The 21,730-nt window shown below is 42.3% G+C and overlaps 1 protein-coding gene across 14 annotated transcripts in view; it reads right to left on the bottom strand.

Moving 5' to 3' along the window:
- The window catches only part of TNIK (TRAF2 and NCK interacting kinase), a 321,027-nt gene that overhangs the window by 102,203 nt on the left and 197,094 nt on the right, over positions 1 to 21,730 (bottom strand). For all 14 annotated transcript variants that reach the window (XM_073359382.1, XM_073359394.1, XM_073359393.1 and 11 more), the window contains 3 exons: positions 9,211 to 9,321; positions 5,283 to 5,373; positions 3,648 to 3,778 (listed from right to left, as the gene is read on the bottom strand). In XM_073359382.1, the coding sequence (XP_073215483.1) occupies positions 3,648 to 3,778; positions 5,283 to 5,373; positions 9,211 to 9,321 (333 nt within the window). The remainder of the gene's footprint in view (positions 1 to 3,647; positions 3,779 to 5,282; positions 5,374 to 9,210; positions 9,322 to 21,730) is intronic.

Below are 21,730 nucleotides of genomic sequence, written 5' to 3'. Positions count from 1 at the left end.
CTAACTGCAATTCCCTATACTTCCCTAAAAACTTCCTCTCCACTGTTGACATTTACACCTTTCAATCTCTTGTGGACCATCACGTCCTCCTTTGTTGTTGTTCACTCAAGCTATACAGTGCATATTGACGATCTCAGTCTTTCCACATGGGTCAATTCTTACAATCCCTTCATCATCATTACTGCTCTTATCTGAACTCCTTCCAATTTCTCAGTAGCCTCCTGGTATTCAGGTGCCCAAGATTATAAACAATATGCCAAGTGATTTTAACTAGATACAGAAACGGATACAGAAAGACCTCTGTGGGTCTGAAAGGGAAGGAAAAAAACAGCAGGAAACACACATTTTATACTGGATTTGGATTTTGTAAAGTTTTTTTTAAAAATTGGAAAAGCTTTGCAGTCCACCTGGCAAAGAGAAAGCACACTAATACATTTGCAATAATCTCATTTTAGTTAAGGAAGCAATCTCCGTTTCCTTTGATTCTAAGCATATTGACAAGATTTCTGTCAACAAAAAAGAAGAAACCTCTAGGAAAAAAACAAACCTCAACAATGTGGGTTCTGTATTTACCTTTTGTGATGTGGTTTATTTTTATGAGGTATTTGTTGTATCCTGTATATTACACAGTCAAGTTCTCCTTGCCTAAGAAAACAGCGAGATCGGAAGCAGTTTTCTGTCCCCAAAGGGTTAAGTCTGTGGAGTTCCTTTTTTTTACCCACTAATTCCAGTCTTTTATATTTGTTATCTCAAGCGATTGGCTTTATACTGATTTGGGATCTGTAGGATCCAATTTGCAACCTTTTAAAAAATTGTCATTTGCATTTTTCTCTCCACTTCAAAGCTAGAGCCTCAGCTGTAGTGAGGTGAACCTAAGACGGGAGCCAGACCCAGTGGCCACCAGACTACAAGCTCTGAAAACACCCCGCAGTTTGGAGTGTTGGCAGCAATCAGCCTTTTGTTTTATATCCACAAACAGCCAATGCCAGCTTCAGAGACAAAACCATCTAGTCTGCTAAGAATATTTGATCCTCGAGGACAATAGGAGAATTCTGATCCCAGTTCCTGCTCGCTGCATATCAAGTATCCTAGCTATTTTGGAAGGAGGAAAACACCAGGGATTTCTGAGGAAAGAAATGTTGGCTATAAAGATATAAAGCCAGGATTTTTAATAATATCAAGGAATTTCAAGTGCTCTTTCCAGTGACTGACTCCTTTTTAGGCTGTAAACCTCTCCATACTGTATTTAGAATATGCAACTTAACAAGGAATCTATCTAGTGCTAGCAAGCAAGAGAGCAGAGAGCATCTCAAAAGGAAGAATCAGGCATACAGGTGAACCACAAACTTACTAGCCTAAGAGCATATATTCAGCAGATGGAAACCCACAGGGTACCTGAGCCAGAATGTCTTCTTGGGTGGGGATTTGCAAGGGAGGAGCTCTGCTTGCTGGAAAGAGCCCTGCCAGTGAAGCCAGGGGAAATGCCAATTCAGCAAATCCCCCCTGCAGTCTCTTTTTGGGCCACTCCTTTGAAGTGCTGGCCAAAGGGCAAACCTGATTCCCCCAGAGGGGAAATGCCTGGGGGAGGGTGGTGACAGCACCACCTGCCCTCTTGTGGAGTGAATATCCTCGGGGGGGCACAGGGAAGTATAATTTACATTTCCCTGAGCCAACATCTATGAAACCAAATCCATGCCGTTCAGTGGTCACTCCCTGGAAAGCCAGTTCCTTAGTGTGAGATGTGTAAAGAGTGACCCAGCTGGGGCAAACTCACTACTTCTCCTTAGCGTTAGTAAAAGGATGCTTCTTCTTGGTTTCTTCAGTTGAGCTATGGCCTATGAACCACGAAGATTTGAGTTTGTGTCCCAGGAACAGTATTGTGCAGACTGTATGTACATACACATAAAGGAAGACCAACTAGAGGATTGGGGTGTCCGCTAATTGGTTAAATCTGCTTAGGTATTTGTCAACCAGTTGGCAGACAGTATATGTACTAACTAAAGAAACATTACAACTGCCCATAAAGTTTTGTAATCTGAACTAAAATGCTTGCGGCAGAGATACACAATATAGTAGCTAGTGTGTGTTACACATAAAAAAAGTTCCCTAAATGATCTCTACTATAAAACAGACTCTCCAGCTCTCCAACAAATGCATGTTGTAGTGGTTAACCAAAGAGAATTAACTATTTGCACATGTGCATATCATTACCAATTTAAATAACCCTCAGGATGAAGTCTGAAGCTGGACAGCTGCTCTCAAGGAAACAATCTGTTAGGTTGATGACTGACATATTTTAATAGAAGAAATGTACAAGATTTTTGGGGACATGTTTGGGCTCTCCATCATACATATTTTATTTGCCCTATGGGAAAAGTAATCGTCGATCAAAGCTGTGATGCTGTGTCACAATGGTGGAATGTTTGCATCGTCACATGGGAAAGTCATATCACTAATATGTGGCTAGCCTTCTATAAGTCCTTGCCTCAGCGGGTTTAACAGCGCTTTCCAAACATGATTTCTCACATTGCCCTCATAGGATGTGGAATGGGCAAATGCACAGCAAGCTTTAAACTTATTTTTTCAAAATTGCTTATTCATTTTGGAAACCTAGCTTGAGCCACAAAGGGGCTGGTTTTCAAAGGGGATGAACATGTACTGGAGCTCTAGATGACCAGCACTTCTGAAAATCAGGTCCTGACCACCCCAAGCTAGATATTCAAAAATGAGACACCCAGAATTAGCGGACACTTTTGGAGACTTGGGCCTAAGTTAGTCCTACTGTAGGCAAGTCGAGTACAGGAGTCCCAATTTGACCTTCCATCTATTTCTAGTTTGAACTGGGAGTCATGATCCCTGGCTTCTATTCCTGCTTCTGCCATTAACTTGAGGCATGATCTTGGGCAATGGCAACATTGCATCCCCATGACAATGTCATAGGCACTTACATGATGTTACATGATGTCATCAGGCCACAAATAAAATTGGAATGCCGAGCAGGACATAACACAGATCAGTGATAACTGGGACTGTCCCACAAATTTCTGAACATGCAACAACCATAAGACCTCTGTGTGAATGCCAGCCAGACATGCAGACTTGAAGTTATTATTTCAGCTTCTTCTTCTCTTGACAGAATAATATTTAAATACACTACGCTGAACAGCACAACACAACAGTTCAAAGGATGCCCGTAATACCTCATTCAGCATTGAGAAAGACCTTTTGCAGTAATCTTTAATGCTTGAACAGCACAACAAGGATTCACATTAATAACAGACTGACATCTTGGAATCTGACTGCTGTAATGCAGGAGAGAACTTTTCTGCACTTCATTGTGTACTTACAAATTTTAAAAGCTGCCAAATCCTTTGCCAAAATCCTGAATATTAATAATGTTTATGACTGGGACATAACATTTAAGATCAGATCAAGTGTCCTCTTCATATGTTTATGATCAGAATTGTAAATTCAAACAGTGACAATGGCGATTAAAAAAGTCTAACCTGCGATATAGTCTCTCTGAGTCTCTTTGCTCATTTTAATACCGTGACTAATTCAGACACCTTAATGAATATTTTTTAGACCTCATGAATATTACATTTGTAGCAACATGTAAATAAACATGAAGATGCTTGATTGGGTACCTTGAAGTCATAAGTGGCATCAGGATTTTCATCACAGGCAATGACTTCAGGAGCCATCCAATAAGGAGTTCCAATGAAGGTATTTCTTCTACCCACTGTTCTGTCAAGCTGAGCGCTGACACCGAAATCCACTGTGTATAAAAAAATACCATACGAGCATAAGTAAGGCAGAGAAAAAACTGAATGATATTTTTCAGCTGGAACATATGAAGATGGAAAATAATAAAGTCATGTTAAGTTCATACAGACTGACTATTTTCGGTCTTCAGAAAAAGTATGTATTGGGCCAAAGTCACCCCTGACTGAACTCCCCTGAGTTCAATGGAGTCCTAGCAGGGATGGGTTTGGCCATCTGATCTCTCTGTATTGTTGGGAAAAATGCACAGGCTCCTCATTACTAGAGTTTAGTAAGAAGAGATCATGACTCCACTTACTAATGGAGAAGAAGGTTGGGAACGGAAACAAACCAGAGCCTTTGTTCTGTCCTATTCCATGTGTGTCAAGGAAAGCCATACGTTTTTAAAAGCTCCATTTTCTGGAAACACTCTTCCTGGAAATGGCATAAATACAATAGGCATAAGGAGCTAAAGGACAAAGGATCATAGGGAAATGTTAAGTGTGGAGCTGTAAACTAAAGCAACAAGTGATATCTTTCTAATCCATGGTAAAATATTCTGGGCTGGATTCTCTGGTTCACCAAGTTCACTTTGTACCAAGTAACTTAAAATGACTAGAGAATTTCCCCTTGGAGAAGGAACCTCCACCAGTGTAAAGCTGGATGAGCCAGCTGTACAGTGTCCTGAGCTGGAACCACCCTTCGTTGTATAAAGGGAGGGAAATGACATGACTGAATGAGACTTGCTACCCAATTCTCCACTTGTGTAAGATCCCTGAGGTACCTTAAGTTTAAGCTGCCCTTGTGCAGCTTTAACGTGCTGGTGCTGGACAGCTGAGCCTCAAGCTCTCTGTGAACTAATTGGATACTGTCTCCTATATTTTCCTCTTCACTGATGTGTTTTGGGGCATGGGAGGGTGGTGATGTTACCCGTGACACTGGAAATGGAGTGCAGAATAATTCCTCTGACTGAGGTTCTCTCAAGTTTATTGCTCACAGCACCAACAAGACCACCACAGTGCAATGATTAGGGTATAAGACTGTGATTTTGATTGTTCAGTGCACCAACATGCGATTGAGATGGAATCTTCTGTTTAAATCTCAAGGGCATCTAACAGGGTCAGGGTAGAAATATACACTAACAAATTTTCAACATGCCGAGATTGGGTCAATATGCAAAGATGATCATGAATGTGTAAAACCCCATTCAGGTTCACAACTACCCAACTGACAGGGCCAAATGTGATGGTGGAACCGAGCAGATGTCAGTGCATGTGAATTTTTCTACATTTGGATGCCTGCTATCATCTGATGATAATTTAGTGCATGGTATTTAGTCAAATCCAAGTTCATTTGAATGAGTCCAGCACAAAACAATAAGCACAGAAGATACCTGATCTGTCCCCATTCCCAAAGAAGGCAAGTCAGTTACTTACTCTCTACCAGTTTCATTCCATCTTCCCAGCCAACCTCATCCCACACTTTCCTTACATTTGCCACAAGTTCTATGCCATTCTTACCCAGTTTAACTTCTGCATTTTCTGTCAGCAATACATTCTGTCCCTTGATGTCTCGATGAATTACTTTATGCTGGTGTAGATGACTCAAACCCTAGAAAATTCAGTGGATAAGCAAGGTCAGTAGAAACCAAATTCAAAGAACATTATTTTATACCATTTCCCTCTTGCCACCAGCACACTAATTATCCACCAAAAATGGGAGATTTTTGTTGGAATTAAGTCACCTCAAAACACTTTGTCATGTGTACAAAATGTCCTACATTTCACATTGGGAAGGCATGAGTAGAAACACCCACTTAACTGTAATCATGGAAGTCAGTGCTTTATATGGTGAGTGAAAAGAACTGTAAATTCGATAAGGATTTAGGACTGAGCATTCAGTTACTTCAGAAACCAATATTAACCTGAATACCTTAGTATCTATAGTAATGTTTTTTCATGTGCTTTTTGCCTTAGGGAGCCATTTGAGTAGCTGAAAGAGAAAATGTGGTCCTCTCTCTGTATTTCTATCAACCAGGAACTAAAATACCAGATCTCATGTTATATTGGCCCAATAAATAGTATTCATATGCATTAAAAACCTCGATTAAAAATACAAACACTAGAAGTTGCATATACCCCTAATAGAGACATAGCTCAAATTAAAAGTCTCTCTTGAAGGCTAGAGGTAAACTAGTTTCCCATTGTGCCTTTTTATTAGTTCATTAATTTCTTCATGCAACCTGCATTTTTATTTCATGTGTTTACCATTTCAGGGTTTACAAGTAATAGCCACCTATATTGCTAGTCTGGTACAATATGGATTACTTTAAAAACTAATTTCGTATTGGTTTTCATTTCATATTAAATATTCATTTTTTAAAAAGAAAATAATTTCCACTATCACTGCTGGCAGTTATTAGTCATTTTATGCTTGTTACTTTGGGACTACTACAGAGAACAATTTCTACAGAGATCTGGAAGCCTTCTTGCATTCCAGTTCTTAACTGAATTATTACAGTTTTAGACTCTAGCTGTTTGATCCTGCGTGCATCCAAGGAAATGGCAAAGCTTCCATTCAGCTATGTAGGCTCAAGCCCTAGGTGATATAAAATCACATCAAACCTTCAATCTTAAATAATATTTATGAGTTCCCATTGATTACAGTGACAAGATAAGCACCATTAATGATTCGCAATGTTATATCACATTTTCAGTATATGATCATATACTTCTACATGCCACCCCTTTACTATCAGTGATCGGAATGAATTAATTTGAAATGCATCTAAATGTCCTATGAATAATTTACTTCTATAGGCCTGGAATTATTTTAATCGCCCATTAACAAAAGAACTATAAGGACTACTATTAGTGGTATTCCCTAACAGAAGAATGACTGCCACCTTGGGCAAGCTAGAAAATTTGTCTAACAAGACACTATGTTGATTTTTCACTAGCCACATAGATGTATACTTGTATCTTTAAAAATATACCTGGAAGATTTTAAATACAAATATATTGTATATGGACCAAAGTTTCCTTTGCTGTATGGTGCATAAATATGTAACAAGCCAGCTTTTCTTTGTATTATATGTCTTGAATTGTGTTACAAAGCACAAAAGAGTAACAATGTTAAACACTTGAGAATGTCATCTCTCAGACTCTTCTGTGGTTTGTAAAACTAGATCTGGGTTTTGAACCTTCCGCCCACCTCCACTTTAAACCCACGGATTTATTTAAAGATGGGATGAAAAGCACTATCGCCACCATGGTGTTTTTTTCAAAACTAAAGGGAAACCTGTTTTCTGAATGAAGGATAGGAGGATCCTGAAAGAAGAAAGGGGATACTGTAAGCAGTTACTTAGATTGTACGCTCTTTGGGGCAGTGACAATCTCTTTGTTCTGTATTTGTACAGCATCTAGCTCAGTGTCACTACCGCAATACAAAGAAAGAAAGAAAAATCTGGCACAGTTACCATTCCTTTCGGAAGTGCTTCTGATTGGGAGAGAGGAGAGACAAAGAACTAGAAGTGTCCCAATGGTTCCTTCTTGCCTTCTTAAGCGTATATACAACAAGGATGGAGAAAAATCCCTTTTCTGGCTCAGGTTCTTCCCACCCTCCACAAACCCTTTGAGTCATAGGTCATGCAATGACTCTCCTCTCCTCTATAGAAAGAGCAGACCGCTTTCACAGGCTGGCTGGCTTTTCAAGGCAAGCTGGGCTCTGCCTGGCCCATGACCTCGCAGTTACCTCTCAGCCTTACCCCGATCTGTTTATGTAGGGACAATTAGTGATCCCAGCTGGGTGTAATGAGACTGATGCCACCGGCAGAGGACTACTTAAACAGCACTGAGCTCAGTTGAGGGGAGAAGAGGAGACAGGACGTTTCCTCCTTCTTTCTGGGAAGAGCCTGGGGTAGGCCTCAGGGATTGAAAAGGAGGCAAGACTCTCCTATGGAGATAATCCCACAGGGAGCAGTGAAGGCTCCTGGAAGCTGGTGCGGGGGGGGGGGGGCTGAGTTAGGGCCTACAATGGGTGGAAGAGACCCACAGGGAACAGAGTAGGCTCCTGTGGGAGAGAGCCTTGAGACAGGGTTTGTAAGTGGAAGTAGAAGACTTCAGTACCCCAAGGGGACAGAAGAATTATTCAGATATTTGGACCTTTCAGTTACCCCAGAAGGGGTTTGAACTTTATGTGACTTGGTTGGAGGGCCGAGCCATGGAAGACCCAGTGAGAAGCAGACGACCCACAAGAGGTGCTGGAGCCAAGGTACAGGTGACATTATGCACCGATTCAAGGGGACATTCCAAAGGTGTGCCTTTGGAACACTGCAACTACATAGCCAAACACAGCCAAATGTTGAGGCTTGACACTTGATGGTGACTCTACATCATGACCCAGTGGTTAGGTTCTGACTCACTGGTAGGGCTATTTTGCAAAGCAGGCTTACCAGTTCATAAATTTAAACTAAGCCTGTGTAACTGTGGTTTCCCGAGGCTGAAGGAAATGTCGCTACAGCAGCTGATTAGCTACAGTGCTTGTTATTTTGCTCATCAAATCGTGGGGGATGGTGCGGATGGTGGCATGTATTGTAAATAAACAAATGCTTAGTCACCACTGGACAGCAACGGGGACTTCATGAACATTTTATATCCTTCCATGTGCATGTTTGAGCACTCACTTCCTTCCTCATTTTTTGGGCACTCGTTCAGATGGTGGTTGTTTCTTGGAATCTATTCTGTACGGAGTTCCCACACTATGTAGACGATGGACTTAAAAACAAAACTTATTCCTTACATTCATAGATTTTTAAGGTCATCCTATTATGATCATGTAGACTGCCTACCTGAATGACATGGGCATCACTATGGAAGTGCATCATTTACAGAAGGCACACAAATGCACGGCTACGGAACACTGGCACTTGCCAGTGTAAGCCGTTCCAATCCAACCCTCATCTCAGGGGTAGAAAAGTTCCAACATCCTCACTCAAGCCAGTGACACCAGGCAAAGGGAAAAATAAAAATGTGCCATTTGAATCATTTGAATGTGTCTTTTTAAAACACAGATTCCTTCTGCAGACTGTATTAGGACTTCCCTTTCTGTTAATTGAAAATGGAATTCTGTCTTAAATAAATTTTTGTACTGATTTATTATTAAAGGGAATTACATTTTTGTTGAAGGAAAAACAGAGTTAAAAGTCAAGAAACTAACAGAGCTAGGATGCATTAACTGGCAGGTATTTATTATGCATCAGACAAGCACATGAATCATTCAGACCTACAGGCAACTAAGAAGCATTAGCTTATGCCAGCACATTGGCCACACAGCCTAAAGTGCCATCTCACAAGCTTTCCCTCTTTTCTAAGTGTAAAAAGCCAATCTTCAAACACTGCATTTGGTGAATGACATTTAGAACTACAGTAGCTCACTTTGGACACATACCCGTAAAATCTCCCTGCAGATGTACGCAATCCACTCCTCCTTCAAAGTGTTCCCTTTTGTGTTCTTGATCAGATCGGTGACAGAGCCAGCACCACAGAACTCCATCACCAGCTGGCAAAGGAAACAAAAGAACAATGATTGTAATTAAACTTGAAAGCATCCTCTGGGTTGCAATAACCAAATGTAGTACATTGCAGTTGGCAATGTATTTATGATGCAATTTCACTGCAACAGAAAGTGATCACTGAATAATTTTGAGTTGAGTTTATTTGTTTAAAAAGAATTTTTTGCATTGCTTGAGAAGCCTGTTTTCCTTCAAGAGGCATCAGAACAAGAAATTGGAGTAACTTTATTACTGAAAAACAATGGGAAAAAAGTTAGAAATCTTGATGTCACCAATCCCACTGTGACATATTCTATATTCTCACTACAGGGCCTAGTTCTATATCAATGCAAATATGTTATATTCAGGTGCCCCAGAATCAGTCTCTTGAAGATAAATCTTCCATAAATGTGTGCAGACATTATTAAACCAGGGAGAAGTTTTCTACCTATAATTCCATTTCTAATGATCTACTTAAGTTTTCACTCCTTTCTGCTGTGGGGCTGTTCTCTGCTTCCTTTCATATCAGAAAACATCTCTTAATGGGTAAAGTTTGTTAATCTGTGGAACAGTCTGCCAAGGGGAGTAGTTCACTAGAGTTGTTTCAAATCAGACTGGACGGATTTTATCCACTCTTCCACTGTTTAATTTGTTTTAACAGTAAATATAAAAATCCAAACAGAGGGCATGAACCTGAGGATCTTATTCAGGCCCAGGCCCAAAACTGATCAGTCATGAAATAAGAGAGACAAGACCAGCACAATGGGTCTGATCCTGCTATCCATGCACCCACCAAATTCCTACTGTTTTCAGGGAAATTTTGTGCACATAAAGAATGCAGGACTGTACCCAATATGTATATATATACACACACCACATAACATGAATGATCATAAAAGAAAATTTTCCAGTCTGTAGATTGGTTTGCACTTCTTAAATATATGATTTTAATTTTGCTAAAATAATTTGGTTTATTACTTGGGGCTTAGACAATATTTCATGTTTTCAAACCAATTGACATCACTTTACTAAAAACTGAAAGCTGAAAAGAGAAAGGGGGAAAAAAGACAATAAAAGGGTTAACTCCCCCCAACTGCTTGGATGATTCAGTTATAGGTACTATCCTATTGGCACAGTCATAAAACAAAGACCAAACACTGTTACAATCTTCAGTTCAGATAAGATACTTGAATAGAACATTGGGAACAATGCTGTACTAGCAGGAAGAAAGACCATTTTGACCTAGTACGTCCTTTCCATATCTAGTTTTGGTAACTTCTAGAATCATTTGTTTCTCAGGTCTGCTCCAGATGAAGGCTGATAAACTCTTTGCATGTTCCTAAGAAACAAAATTGGACTTAAGAAATGAACTTATGATTGGCTAAATCAGTCATGTGATCGCGCAGGTAATTAATGCAACCACAGAGATTAAAACTTTCTCCTCCTAAATGATAAGAACAAGGATCAAAACACCAAACAGTGTTACCTGGTCGACAGCTTCACAACCCAGAAAACAAAATAATCGATTACTAATTGCTCCCCATAAAATGGAATAATATAACTCTTGGCAAAAAAGAAGTTCTTCCCTTTCTCTTTTCCCTCGTAACTGACTGATACTGTACATGGGAATTGTAATATTTGCATGTGTATCTGGTGAAATAAGCACTTAGGATACTATAGTCATGAGGACTATAGAAAATATTTAGATAAGTCATTAGCTAAATATAATAAATTTGATATACACATACAGGACATAAAACTTAAGGGTTTCATTACATTGCATGCTGCTGTCATGGAGGCTGAGGATAGTTGATGTGTGTGTGAGAGAGACACTCCTTATACCCCCATTCAGACCCCCAACTCCTAACACTACCGTGCCATCATCTCACACTCACGTCCCAGAACATCCCCCTCAACCACACCCCACCCCGCACGTTGATCCAGTTCCCTCCCAAATAAATCCATCTGCAAGTCCCTACCATGACTCCAAACCCACAATTTTGCATCTGGCTAACAGATCGGTGAGTTGTGGCAAGAAACTGAGGGCGAATTTCGAGTCCCAGGCAGGAAAAAAATGGTTGGGAATGACTGTTCATTTGTCTTCTCCCTCAGGACTGACAGACGATGCACATTGTACCTATGTTTATATTGCTCATAACTAGAAAGCAATGGAAAATGAAGGGACCTTTACCCTATATATTGCAATCACAAAATATTAAAAAGAAGGACCAAACATAATTACAAGTATCCACTTTATCCATTAATTTGAGTGATCATCTCTATAGTCCTGCCAGCTCACTCAGTCCTACACTTCTGTCCTTGATTTCAATTTGTAGCAAGAAGTACATCAAGTAGCCACTTGCCTCATGTAACCCCTGAATAATTGTGAAGTATCCTAAAAATAAAAAAAGATGAGAGTCCCAGGAGAGTTTAATTCCCAACTCAGCTTTTCAAAAACACTAAGAGATGTACAACCCCATAACATGTGTAAGAGAATATCCAGCACCCGCAGATATTATTACAATACTGATAATACCAGCAGCACACGGGTCCAGTTGGGCAAGGGTCCAACAGGGCTTAACAATGAACATTTGTTGCTAACTGTGAGGCATTGCCAATAAGCTGTGCCATTGATTCTTTAAGAGAAGGGGCAGTAGCCAGTGAACAACGTTGTCAATGTATCTCAGCCTGCAGTAGAAGGATAATGGACCTCTGACTCAAAGAATGGCACTTCTTGTGAAGGCTTTGTACTGAAGGGATAAAGAACTAAGCAATTGCTACAAATAGCGATGGACAAAATATGTGAAGTAAAATTGTTCTTCCACAACATTTTGAATTGCCTGTTTGTGTTTTAAATTCACAAAGTACTGCAAAAATATAGCTTTACCGTGAGAAATTATTCAGTGAAGTTGGCCACAGGCTGTATTGAGCTTTATCTTCACCTCCTCCACTGACTAGCCATAACAGTGTTTTGCACATGTACAGCAATTTACAGACATTATGTATCACAACATTTGCGTCATAATGCCAATACCTTCATTTTATACATACAAGAATAGAGGTTTGGAATGGTTAAGAGATTTGCTCGGGGTCACCATACAAGTTGGTGGCAAAAAGCTGGTGATCATGTCCAGGAGTCATGGTCCCTGCCCTGTTTTCTAACTAACTGCCCACTACAAAAGGAAGGATAGTCTTGTGGCTAAAGCAATGTGCTGGGAATCAAGAGATCTGGGTTCCACTCCCAGCTTTTCAATAGGCTTCCTGAAGCTCAGCTTCCCCATCTATAAAATAGTGATAAACCTGATAGTAGGTGACAGGATTAGTTATCAGGATTCATTCCCTCATATTTGTACAGTGCTCAGAGATCTTCAAATGTACTTGCATTGTGTGCCTTCTAATCTGTGTAATATTGCCTGTAGATGCAAGACTAATAGAGCGGTTAGCCTAATAACTGCTTGTATCATTACCAAGCTTGTTAAATGCTGGAGATATTGAGGGGTGGGGGAAGATACTAAACCCGAAATGCTGACTAAATTTTTATTACTCTTAATTAAATTATAAGCAGGACGGAATGGAGGTAAGATCACATTCTGAAATTTAATTTCCATGGCTGATCATTAAGGATTTTTAATATAGTTCATTTAGTATTTATTTTCCCTTTTATGTTCGACTAGAGCAACAATCTTTACAAGCAAGGCTTGTAAAAGCACAGCAGCTGTTACTCCATTGTGGCCTGCATTCTCTGAACGTATTGCTTCATGAATCACAGCTTGCGAATGAATCATTTTTCTCTTGATATAGAAGTGGCCTCCAAAAACATTTCCCAGGCCCCCTCTGGCCCCTCCGCCACTGTGCATTACATTCGGCTAGCTCTGAATTGAGGTCCAGAGCTCAGAAATAACTAACACTTGTGCGTGAAGCCATTATCCAGCAGACCGATCTGGACTCCTCCCATAGGAACTTCAATACTCAAGAGAGGGCCCCTCCAGAACTATTTGTCTGCAGCAACTCCCTACCCTTCCTGTGATTTTCCTGTCCCTAACACCAAGTTCTTTCTTGCCACACCCTTGCCCTCAAGAGCAACTGATTGAGTCCCAACTGTTCAATCAATCCACGCCATGTTTAACCCTGGATTCTGAAGTGGAATCTCTTCGGTAGTCAGTTCACACCAGGAAGCTAGGGCATAGGAGCTCTGAATAGAAACATGACAATGACCTGCCCTTGGGCATTGGTGGGTTTTGGCCTAAGTTACCTTCATGGTCACATGAGTCCCAGCTCTTCGCCGGGCACTGCACTACACACCAAAGGCAGAATTTTCCAAAGTGCTCAGTGTTGTACCTACTTCGCTCCCACTGGCGACAACGATAAAATGCCCATCGACTTCCATGGCAGCAGAGCTAGGCTAACACCGAGTGGTACTGAAAGCCCCCTTCCCAACTTACTAGCCAATGCTCAGTCCCAGACTTGAATTTGATCAGCTAGCATTCACAGAGAGGAAAGCATAGACAAAGCTTGTGACGAAATTGCATGATATGCCATATCTATTGTTAACTGAAGACATGTTTAATCCATCACATGGCTGTCTGCCCTCACGGCGCCCACTGTGGATAAGTTTACTAGGTGAGAGATTTATGGTAGAGGACATGTGGCAAGATTCTGGTGCACAGAGAAAGTGACAAATCATTATCTTGTCTCGGACCCCATTCAACGTCAACCCAGGTTTGATTTACCACAAAGGCAATGGCGCCTTCTCAACCGGTTTCATACCGGACATGGAATTTGTGCTCCCCGCTACTGTTCCTCACACGTTCTTGTCAACTGCTGGAAATAGCCCACATTGATTATCACTACAAAAGGTTTTTTTTTCTCTCCTGCTGGTAATAGCTCACCTTACCTGATCACTCTTGTTACAGTGTGCATGGTAACACCCATTGTTTCATATTCTCTGTCTATATAAAATCCCCCTACTGTATTTTCCACTGCATGCATCTGATGAAGTGAGCTTTAGCTCACGAAAGCTTATGCTCAAATAAAATTGTTAGTCTCTAAGGTGCCACAAGTACTCCTTTTCTTTTTGTAGAAATTCTTTGGCATTTTAGACACAGTCCACCATGTCAATGTGGGCAGCCACAAACCATGATACACATTGTTGATGACTGCAAAATGACTTATCTTTCTGGAGGCCTTCATGCCTTCAACACTGTTGATAAGAAAGTTGTGGCTTGGCTTGCCCGGATGGCATATGCCAAATAAATAAATAAATAGTCCCAGGCTCCCTGCCAATGATCCCCTCAGACTTTAATGCCTGCAGGCCACCTCAGAGAGTAAATCTCCTAACTGCCCTGCCCAACAAGGACCAAGCTGCACTGATATTAGCTCCACTTCCTGGCTTCCTCTCTGTGTAGATAGGCTGCAGAAGGCCTCACAAAACACAATTGGTAGCGATTATGTGTGTGAGGGCTGAAGGCAAGGTGTGTTACTACAGCCTGAGTTGTCCAGGTGCATGCTGTGGGTAGAGAGAGTTGACGGAACTGGCCAAAAGGTGGGGAGCAAGGTGGATAAAGCCCTGTGCTTGCTACTTTGCATATGGGGGGCACAAAACCTATACACAGTTCCAGGGCCGGCTCTACCTTTTTTGCCGCCCCAAGCAGCGAAGCAAAAAAAAAAAAGCGGCCACCAAAGAAGAAAAAATGAAGAAGCTGCCGCCGAGGAAGGAGCGCCGCCCCATGAACAGCTGAAGTGCTGTCCCTTCTGATTTGCTGGTGCCTAGAGCCGGCCCTGCTCAGCTCTGTTCTTGGATACAGAATGGGACTGAGAGCAGGTCAGTGTGTCAGGACAGCCAATATAAACCTTTTAGGGACCATTACACTTTCATAGCTCCTTCAAAAAACCCCCTTCTTTACTGTCGTAAACATCATTACTCTTTATACGACAACCACAGTTATTAACACCTGGAGCCAAGAGCAGAGCATTAAAAATTCCATCACCTTCACCTGGTAATTCAGCAGAAAAGCTGCTGCTTGTTTCTGAAAATGAGAAACCAATTGATTTTGTATTAAGCATCGATTAAAATATTCAGTAGAAAGGAACGTTCCCATTCAGCGTGCTGAACTGAATAGATAAAAGTGGGTTTTAATTGACTCTACTAGCAGTCCAGCTAGAACAGGTTGCAAATTAAAGAGCACTGCCTACAGTTCTCAGACTCTGCTCCTTTTAAAGCTTCGGCACCACAACAACACATCTGTCTGGTTGCTTTAGCCCGCGGGGTACAGAAACGCATGCCACTGACACACCAGTCTCCTTCCTTCGAAGGCAGTGGCCGACAATATAAACACCCTTGCAGACTTTCATAAATAAATAATTTGCCTGGCTACATTCTGTTAGCACCTTCTAACAGCACGAGGCCAGACAAGTAATTCATGCCACTTAGGAAGCCTGAAAATAGGTATAGTCAGGACTAAGCAGGACTTCAAAGAGTGGAAGAGAAATGAGTGGACACAGTCACAGGATTGAGAGTTACAGTACATACATAGCTCCTGCAGAAATAGCTTTGAACAAAACTGGAAATTAAATAGCTTAGGATTACTTAGCGACAAAGCAGCAGAAAGTTTTGCTTATGACACACTGTCTATCCTCTCAGCCAGACTCCATTAACCAGTCCTGTTCAATGCTAGTCTCCTTATAACTGCCTCTTTCCAAACACTCCTTTTGTATTTTGCTCTCAGGTCACATGGATTATCGCTTAAAGTGGGCCTTGAAGGAACTGACCAGAATTAAAGGTGAGCTTAAATCTTTTCCTGCAAAGCTCAAACTTCTAAATATTTAATTTGAGTTGGTTAAGGTTTCAGCTGTGCAGAGACATTCTCCAATGAGTCCACTGAACAGAATGATAGAGCCCAGCATGGATAGAAAATCTGTACCCACAACCGATCTGCGATCCACAAACATGGTTTGCAGAACAAGACCAGTTCTCTTAGGTACACATATGTGCAACCCCCCCCACCGCTCCCCCCCCCAAAAAAGAGTGGATGAGTTTGCATGCATGTAAATGACAGCAGGATTTGGATCATCACTATGGGCCAAATTCTACTCTCAGGAACACAAATGTAAATCTAAACTGCAGTGGGAGTTCCCCTGGATTTACACCAATAGTGCCAAGAGTAAAACTGGCCCTTATAGATTTTAAATGCTGAAAAATATAAGAAAAAATTAAATGGTTCCAGGTCTCATTGTTACATTTTAAAATCTTTCCTTTTTATTTTTTGCAGGATTCCCCTGATGCGTCCACCTCTGAACCTGGAGCATCTGCTCACTGACAGCCTGGCTGCAGTTGGAGTTATCCTGATTTAGGATCATTCTTGGGAGAGCCACCCCTCAGCTGATCTGTCTGTAAGTGACATTATATCTTAGGAAAGGCTGACTGAGTGCACTCCCTCCCAGCTGTGGCAGAGGACTGCATGGCAGGGCATAGAAGCAGGGACTCTGAGGTACTTGCCAAGGGTAGGTATTCTGAAGGCTGCATGTTTTTATTTCCCCCTCTTCTCCCCCCCCCCCGCCTTATAAATCTACCTTCGCACTCATTTTTAGGGTTGCCATGGAAGCAATCCATCTCCCACCAGAAAGGCAAGTACCTCTCCCCACTGGGGGAATGGCTACATTACTACTGCTCTGCCCTCAGCTGTCACCAGCCTGAAGCTTACTCTGCATGCAGTGTAAATCCAATTCTAGAAGCCACAGCAAAATCCTATACAATTGTACACGCATGGCAGATCTTGTTGGTTAATCACTTCAATACACTGCAGATGACAAGGACAGATGACAATCATCCAGCAAAGCAACACCCATATTAACACATAGCATACAGCTATGGGGTAACATATTGAACTTAAGAAGAAACCCTACAGCTTCTGATAATATTTCCAGAAACAGCTCTGGAACATCAATGTGCTCAGGAAGGACTTCTTTGTGTTGATCACTTTTGCAATCAAGTACAAGTTTCTTTATGACCCCCTGCATAATTCTATCCCTCTCTAAAAATCCATCACTTACATCCCCTCCCCATGCCCAGCACTCTGACGCTGATGCCAACTTCAACATCTTAGTGGTCTGCCTCTCTCAAATGACCCCATGCTTTCTTGAACAGTGATGCACAATACATGGAATGCTCTCTTTGAGCTGGTATAAAAGGCCACTACCCTCTATTCATTTAATCTTTCTTGATGCCTACCATGACACCTACAAGCAATTTGTTCACTGTCCTCTACTCTATTTACTTTATTTATCTGATGAGTGAACTACTCATTTATGTGGGGATAGGAAGTCCAGTGATCAGAGGGAGGTCATAAGGAGACTGGAATTAAGGCTGGGAATTGATGTTTGGGGTCAAATAGGTGATAGGATGGAGGGATGATGTGGGGGTGGAGTTGAATTCAATGGGTTTAACTTTATAAAAAGTTCACTAGCAAACTTTCTGCCTACCATCACACTGATCGCTTTGCTTGTGGCTCCAATGCTCATCCTCTGTCTTCTTAGACTGCACATTCTTCTGTACAGGGAATGTGTCTCTCTGTGTGGAGCTCTCTTGTTCACAAGGTGTGTGCATGCTGCCCCTCCCTGCCCAGGGCTGTGCTAAATGGTAGGTCACTGTGGAGTAGGAGGTGTTGCAATAATTGGGCCTACAGTTTTCCCCTAATTGTGAGCTCAGGTAGGAACAGTGTCTGAAAGTTCAAAAAAAGTCACAATAACCTGTAACAACAAATATTGATGGGAAAAGATGCAATAAAGAGACAGACTGAATTAGTCCAAACAAAAAGGCCTACTGCCATGAATCAAGGACCGTGTTAAGATCATGCCTGATAAACAAAACAGTGTGGGGCTGGAAATCAATGAACCAAAATTGGGGTGTGGGAAATTAGATCTAATTGGTGGACAAAATAATGAGAGGAAGGGTCATTCTGTCCATCACTCCCTTTTGGGCTCCTTAAAAGAAGAGAAAAAAAATCAGTGGAGGAGAAAAGCTGACTACTGTGACACTGACTGACTGACTGATGAGAGAAGGAGAAGAAGTGAGCTTCACCATCATGGCTGCCATACCCATCATCTCCTGGGACTCCTAATCCTGAGAAATGTCCTGATCAGACCAGGTCTGAAAAAGGGACCCCAAAGACATTTCCATCTCCACCATCTCCAGCTAAATCCTGAACACCACCTAGGATGTGAGACTTGGTCTCCCGCCTCCCACAACCGTCCTTTTCCTTTCCTGCCTTATTTCTTCTCTTTCCTATTTCTCTCCCTTTCCCTTCTGTCTCTTAAGAGTCTGGCTTAGCCAGTCAAGACTGCATATTTTGCAACATGCTGAAAGCCTGTGACCAGAAATAAGCAGCCAGAAGCAATGCCCTGAACAGCCAGACGCTGGCACATGTTTGCCAGGTCTCAAAGCAGCTGATAAGATCATGTATTGTGCCTGTGGTGGGTTGCTGTTGTTTTTTTTAAAGCAGTGAGGTTGCAAGTTAAATTCAACACCAGAAACAGAAGCTGCATTTTTAAAATCTTTGCGGTTCTTTTCTTTCCCCTTTTGCATGTGTGCCAATCTTGTTTTGTCTTCTAGGAATTGGGACTGGACTTTAACAGCAGCAGCAACACTGACAGCTTTAGCCCATCTCAACTAACTTCTCTTTTTCCAAAAGGGAAGTTATTACCATCTTTACTACCATCTAGGACAGAGGTGGGCAAACTACGGCCCGCGGGACCGTCCTGCCCTGAGCTCCCAGCTGGGAAACTAGCCCCTGGCCCCTCCCCCGCAGCCATGCCGCCATGCAGGGAGCACTCTGGCCCACCGCTCCTGCTGGGCAGCGCGGCTTGTGCCTGCCCACCTCCCAGGCTTTCCAATAAGCCTGTCCTGCCTCTCTGAGCGGCATGGTAAGGGGGCGGGGGGCAAGGAGTCCTGGGGGGCAGTCAGAGGACAGGGGGTGGGTGCATGGGGTGGAGGTTCTGGGATGGGGCGGTCAGGGGACGGGGACTGGGGGGGTTGGATAGGGCATGGGAGTCCCGGGGGGGAGGGGCTGTCAAGGGGCGGGGGAGTTGGATAGGGGACGGGGGAGTTGGATAGGAGGCAGGAGTCCTGGGAGGGGGCAGTCAGGGGACAAGGAGCAGGGCGGGTTGGATGGGTTGGGGGTTCTGAGGGGGACAGTCAGGGGGCGGGAAGTGGGAGAGGGTGGATGGACGGGGCAGGCTGTTTGGGGAGGCATAGCCTTCCCTACCTGGCCCTTCATACCGTTTCGCAACCCCGATGTGACCCTCGGGCCAAAATGTTTGCCCACCCCTGACCTAGGAGATGGTCAGACAGGGGGGTTTTCCTTCTAAAGACTCCCCACAGCTAAAGGGTAAAGGAAAAAAGGGATGTTGTTAAAATGAAAGCCTTAGTAACTTACCCTACAAATGGTTTAACTGTTTTCTTTCTTTTCTATAGATCTTTAATAAAGGGTTAACGGATGTTTAATGGTGTTTGCCAGGGCACAAAGCATGTCTGTATATCATTCTGTATATCAACCCCCCTGAACCTCATTTAACACTGTTTAATGTTGGACAATTTCAGGGTGATGTTAATACCTTTAACTCTTTCAGCCCATATAGTTCATTAAATTAATGCAACAGGGGCCATTGTCTCACCCCCTCCCACCCCTGCTGAAGGAAGATTTGCATCCACAGGGGGATGTGTAAGGGAGCAGTCCATGCACTACCCTGAGCAGACTGATCGTATGCAATTACCAGGGCATACAAGCAGGAGGGAAGCTTTCTTGTGCCTTCTTCTCTGTGCACCCACAAGGACCAGGCACAGTCTGGCACTAATGAAGGAAGGCATTAGCTGAAAAAATGCACCAACACACAAAGACAGCTGGGGAAATCAGAGCTGCATTTTTATGTTTCGATGGTTCGGTTTAGCTCTATTTCCCAAAAAACATTCCTCAGTATTGAGTGACCTTATGACCTAGTCCACCTGTTAGCTGAGCTCTGCTACTTTATGCCCATTGCTATAGCCGATCTACTTGGATAAGACAAACTAATAGTAATACTGGGGGCAAAATTCTCTAAGATTTGCAGTGAATTTTGTCTCAGATAGTCTCCTCTAGCTACATGCATAGGACCTCCCTAGACAGAAGATCAGCATGAGCAGAGAGAAAATCAAAGATATCCATCACGCACATCTGAAAGCAACATTTTGACCAAAACATGGTTAAATCAATTTTCAATGTCTTTTACACTTAGAGCCACACAGTTAAAGGCTTGAAGGAACCATCAGATCACCCAGTCTGACCTCCTGTATATCACAGGCCACCAACACCACCTAGCAGCTGCACATTAAACCCAGCAACCAAAATCAAACCAAAGTGTTACAGCCCACAAGAGACTAAACACAGACCAAGAGTAGGAGGGACCTAGGTGCACCAATGCCAGCAGTGCCTGCAACACACCCAGATAGCCCCGGCCAGCGACTTCACTCCACGCTGCAGAAGAAGGTGGGAAAAAAACCAAGGTCACCGCCATCTCCAGTGTCAAATATTTTACCTTGCTCTTCCATTTCCTAGTATACAAGTGGTTTTTATTTCCCTCTTACAAATATGTCAGATTTGTGATACTGCATCAGTAGTGTCAGGAGACACAGCAGAGTATGCTGTGTGCAGCTTTCTAGTTGCAGGAAAATTAGTCGGTGTAGTAGCTCATTATTTCTTTGCTGGTTGCTGTTATTGAATGGAGAACAGCAGAACTGAAAGACCTCTTCACCACTATGGTGCCGCGCAGGAATGACAATATGTTGTCAGACGCTTGTCTTGTTTCCAAGAGATCTTAATCTTTATTGAAAAAGCTCCCTTTTTCGATTTCCATATCAGCCCTCTCAGTGTCGATAAAGAGAATTACTTGGGCATTATCAGAAACAGTTTTATTTCAATAAAGAGCCGGTGAAAAATAAACAAGCCTTTATCTCCAGAGCAACCACTGATGAAATTGGAACGCATGAGAATTCTATCAGATACCTCAAACAACAGTGATTTAATGTGGAGACAAAAGCATTGCTCTTCTGCCACTGTCAAAGGAGTTTCCCTCGAACACCTCTTATTCAGCTCCAGTACATGACATAGACTTTATAAATTCTATCCACTTAACCACTTTTAAATGTAAAGAGGATGGCTTTCATCAATAGCCTGCAAGCTTTAAATGGTTGTGATTAATCCCTTCTTCAAGTAAAGGTCCAGAATCTGGCCCAGCTCCTGAGGGGTTGATTCATAGATTTTTTTTCTTTTTTTTTAAGGCCAGAAGGAACCATTAGATCATCTAGGCTGACCTCCTGTACAACACAGGTCATGGACGTGTACTCAGTTATCGAGCCCAAAGGGATGCAAATGGAGGTGTGGGTATAAG

This window comes from Lepidochelys kempii, chromosome 9 (assembly GCF_965140265.1).
Source record: "Lepidochelys kempii isolate rLepKem1 chromosome 9, rLepKem1.hap2, whole genome shotgun sequence".
In the NCBI taxonomy this organism is placed as follows: domain Eukaryota; kingdom Metazoa; phylum Chordata; order Testudines; family Cheloniidae; genus Lepidochelys; species Lepidochelys kempii.
The sequence above is the reverse complement of the archived record's forward strand: the minus strand, read 5'-3'. Positions and strand labels throughout refer to the sequence as shown.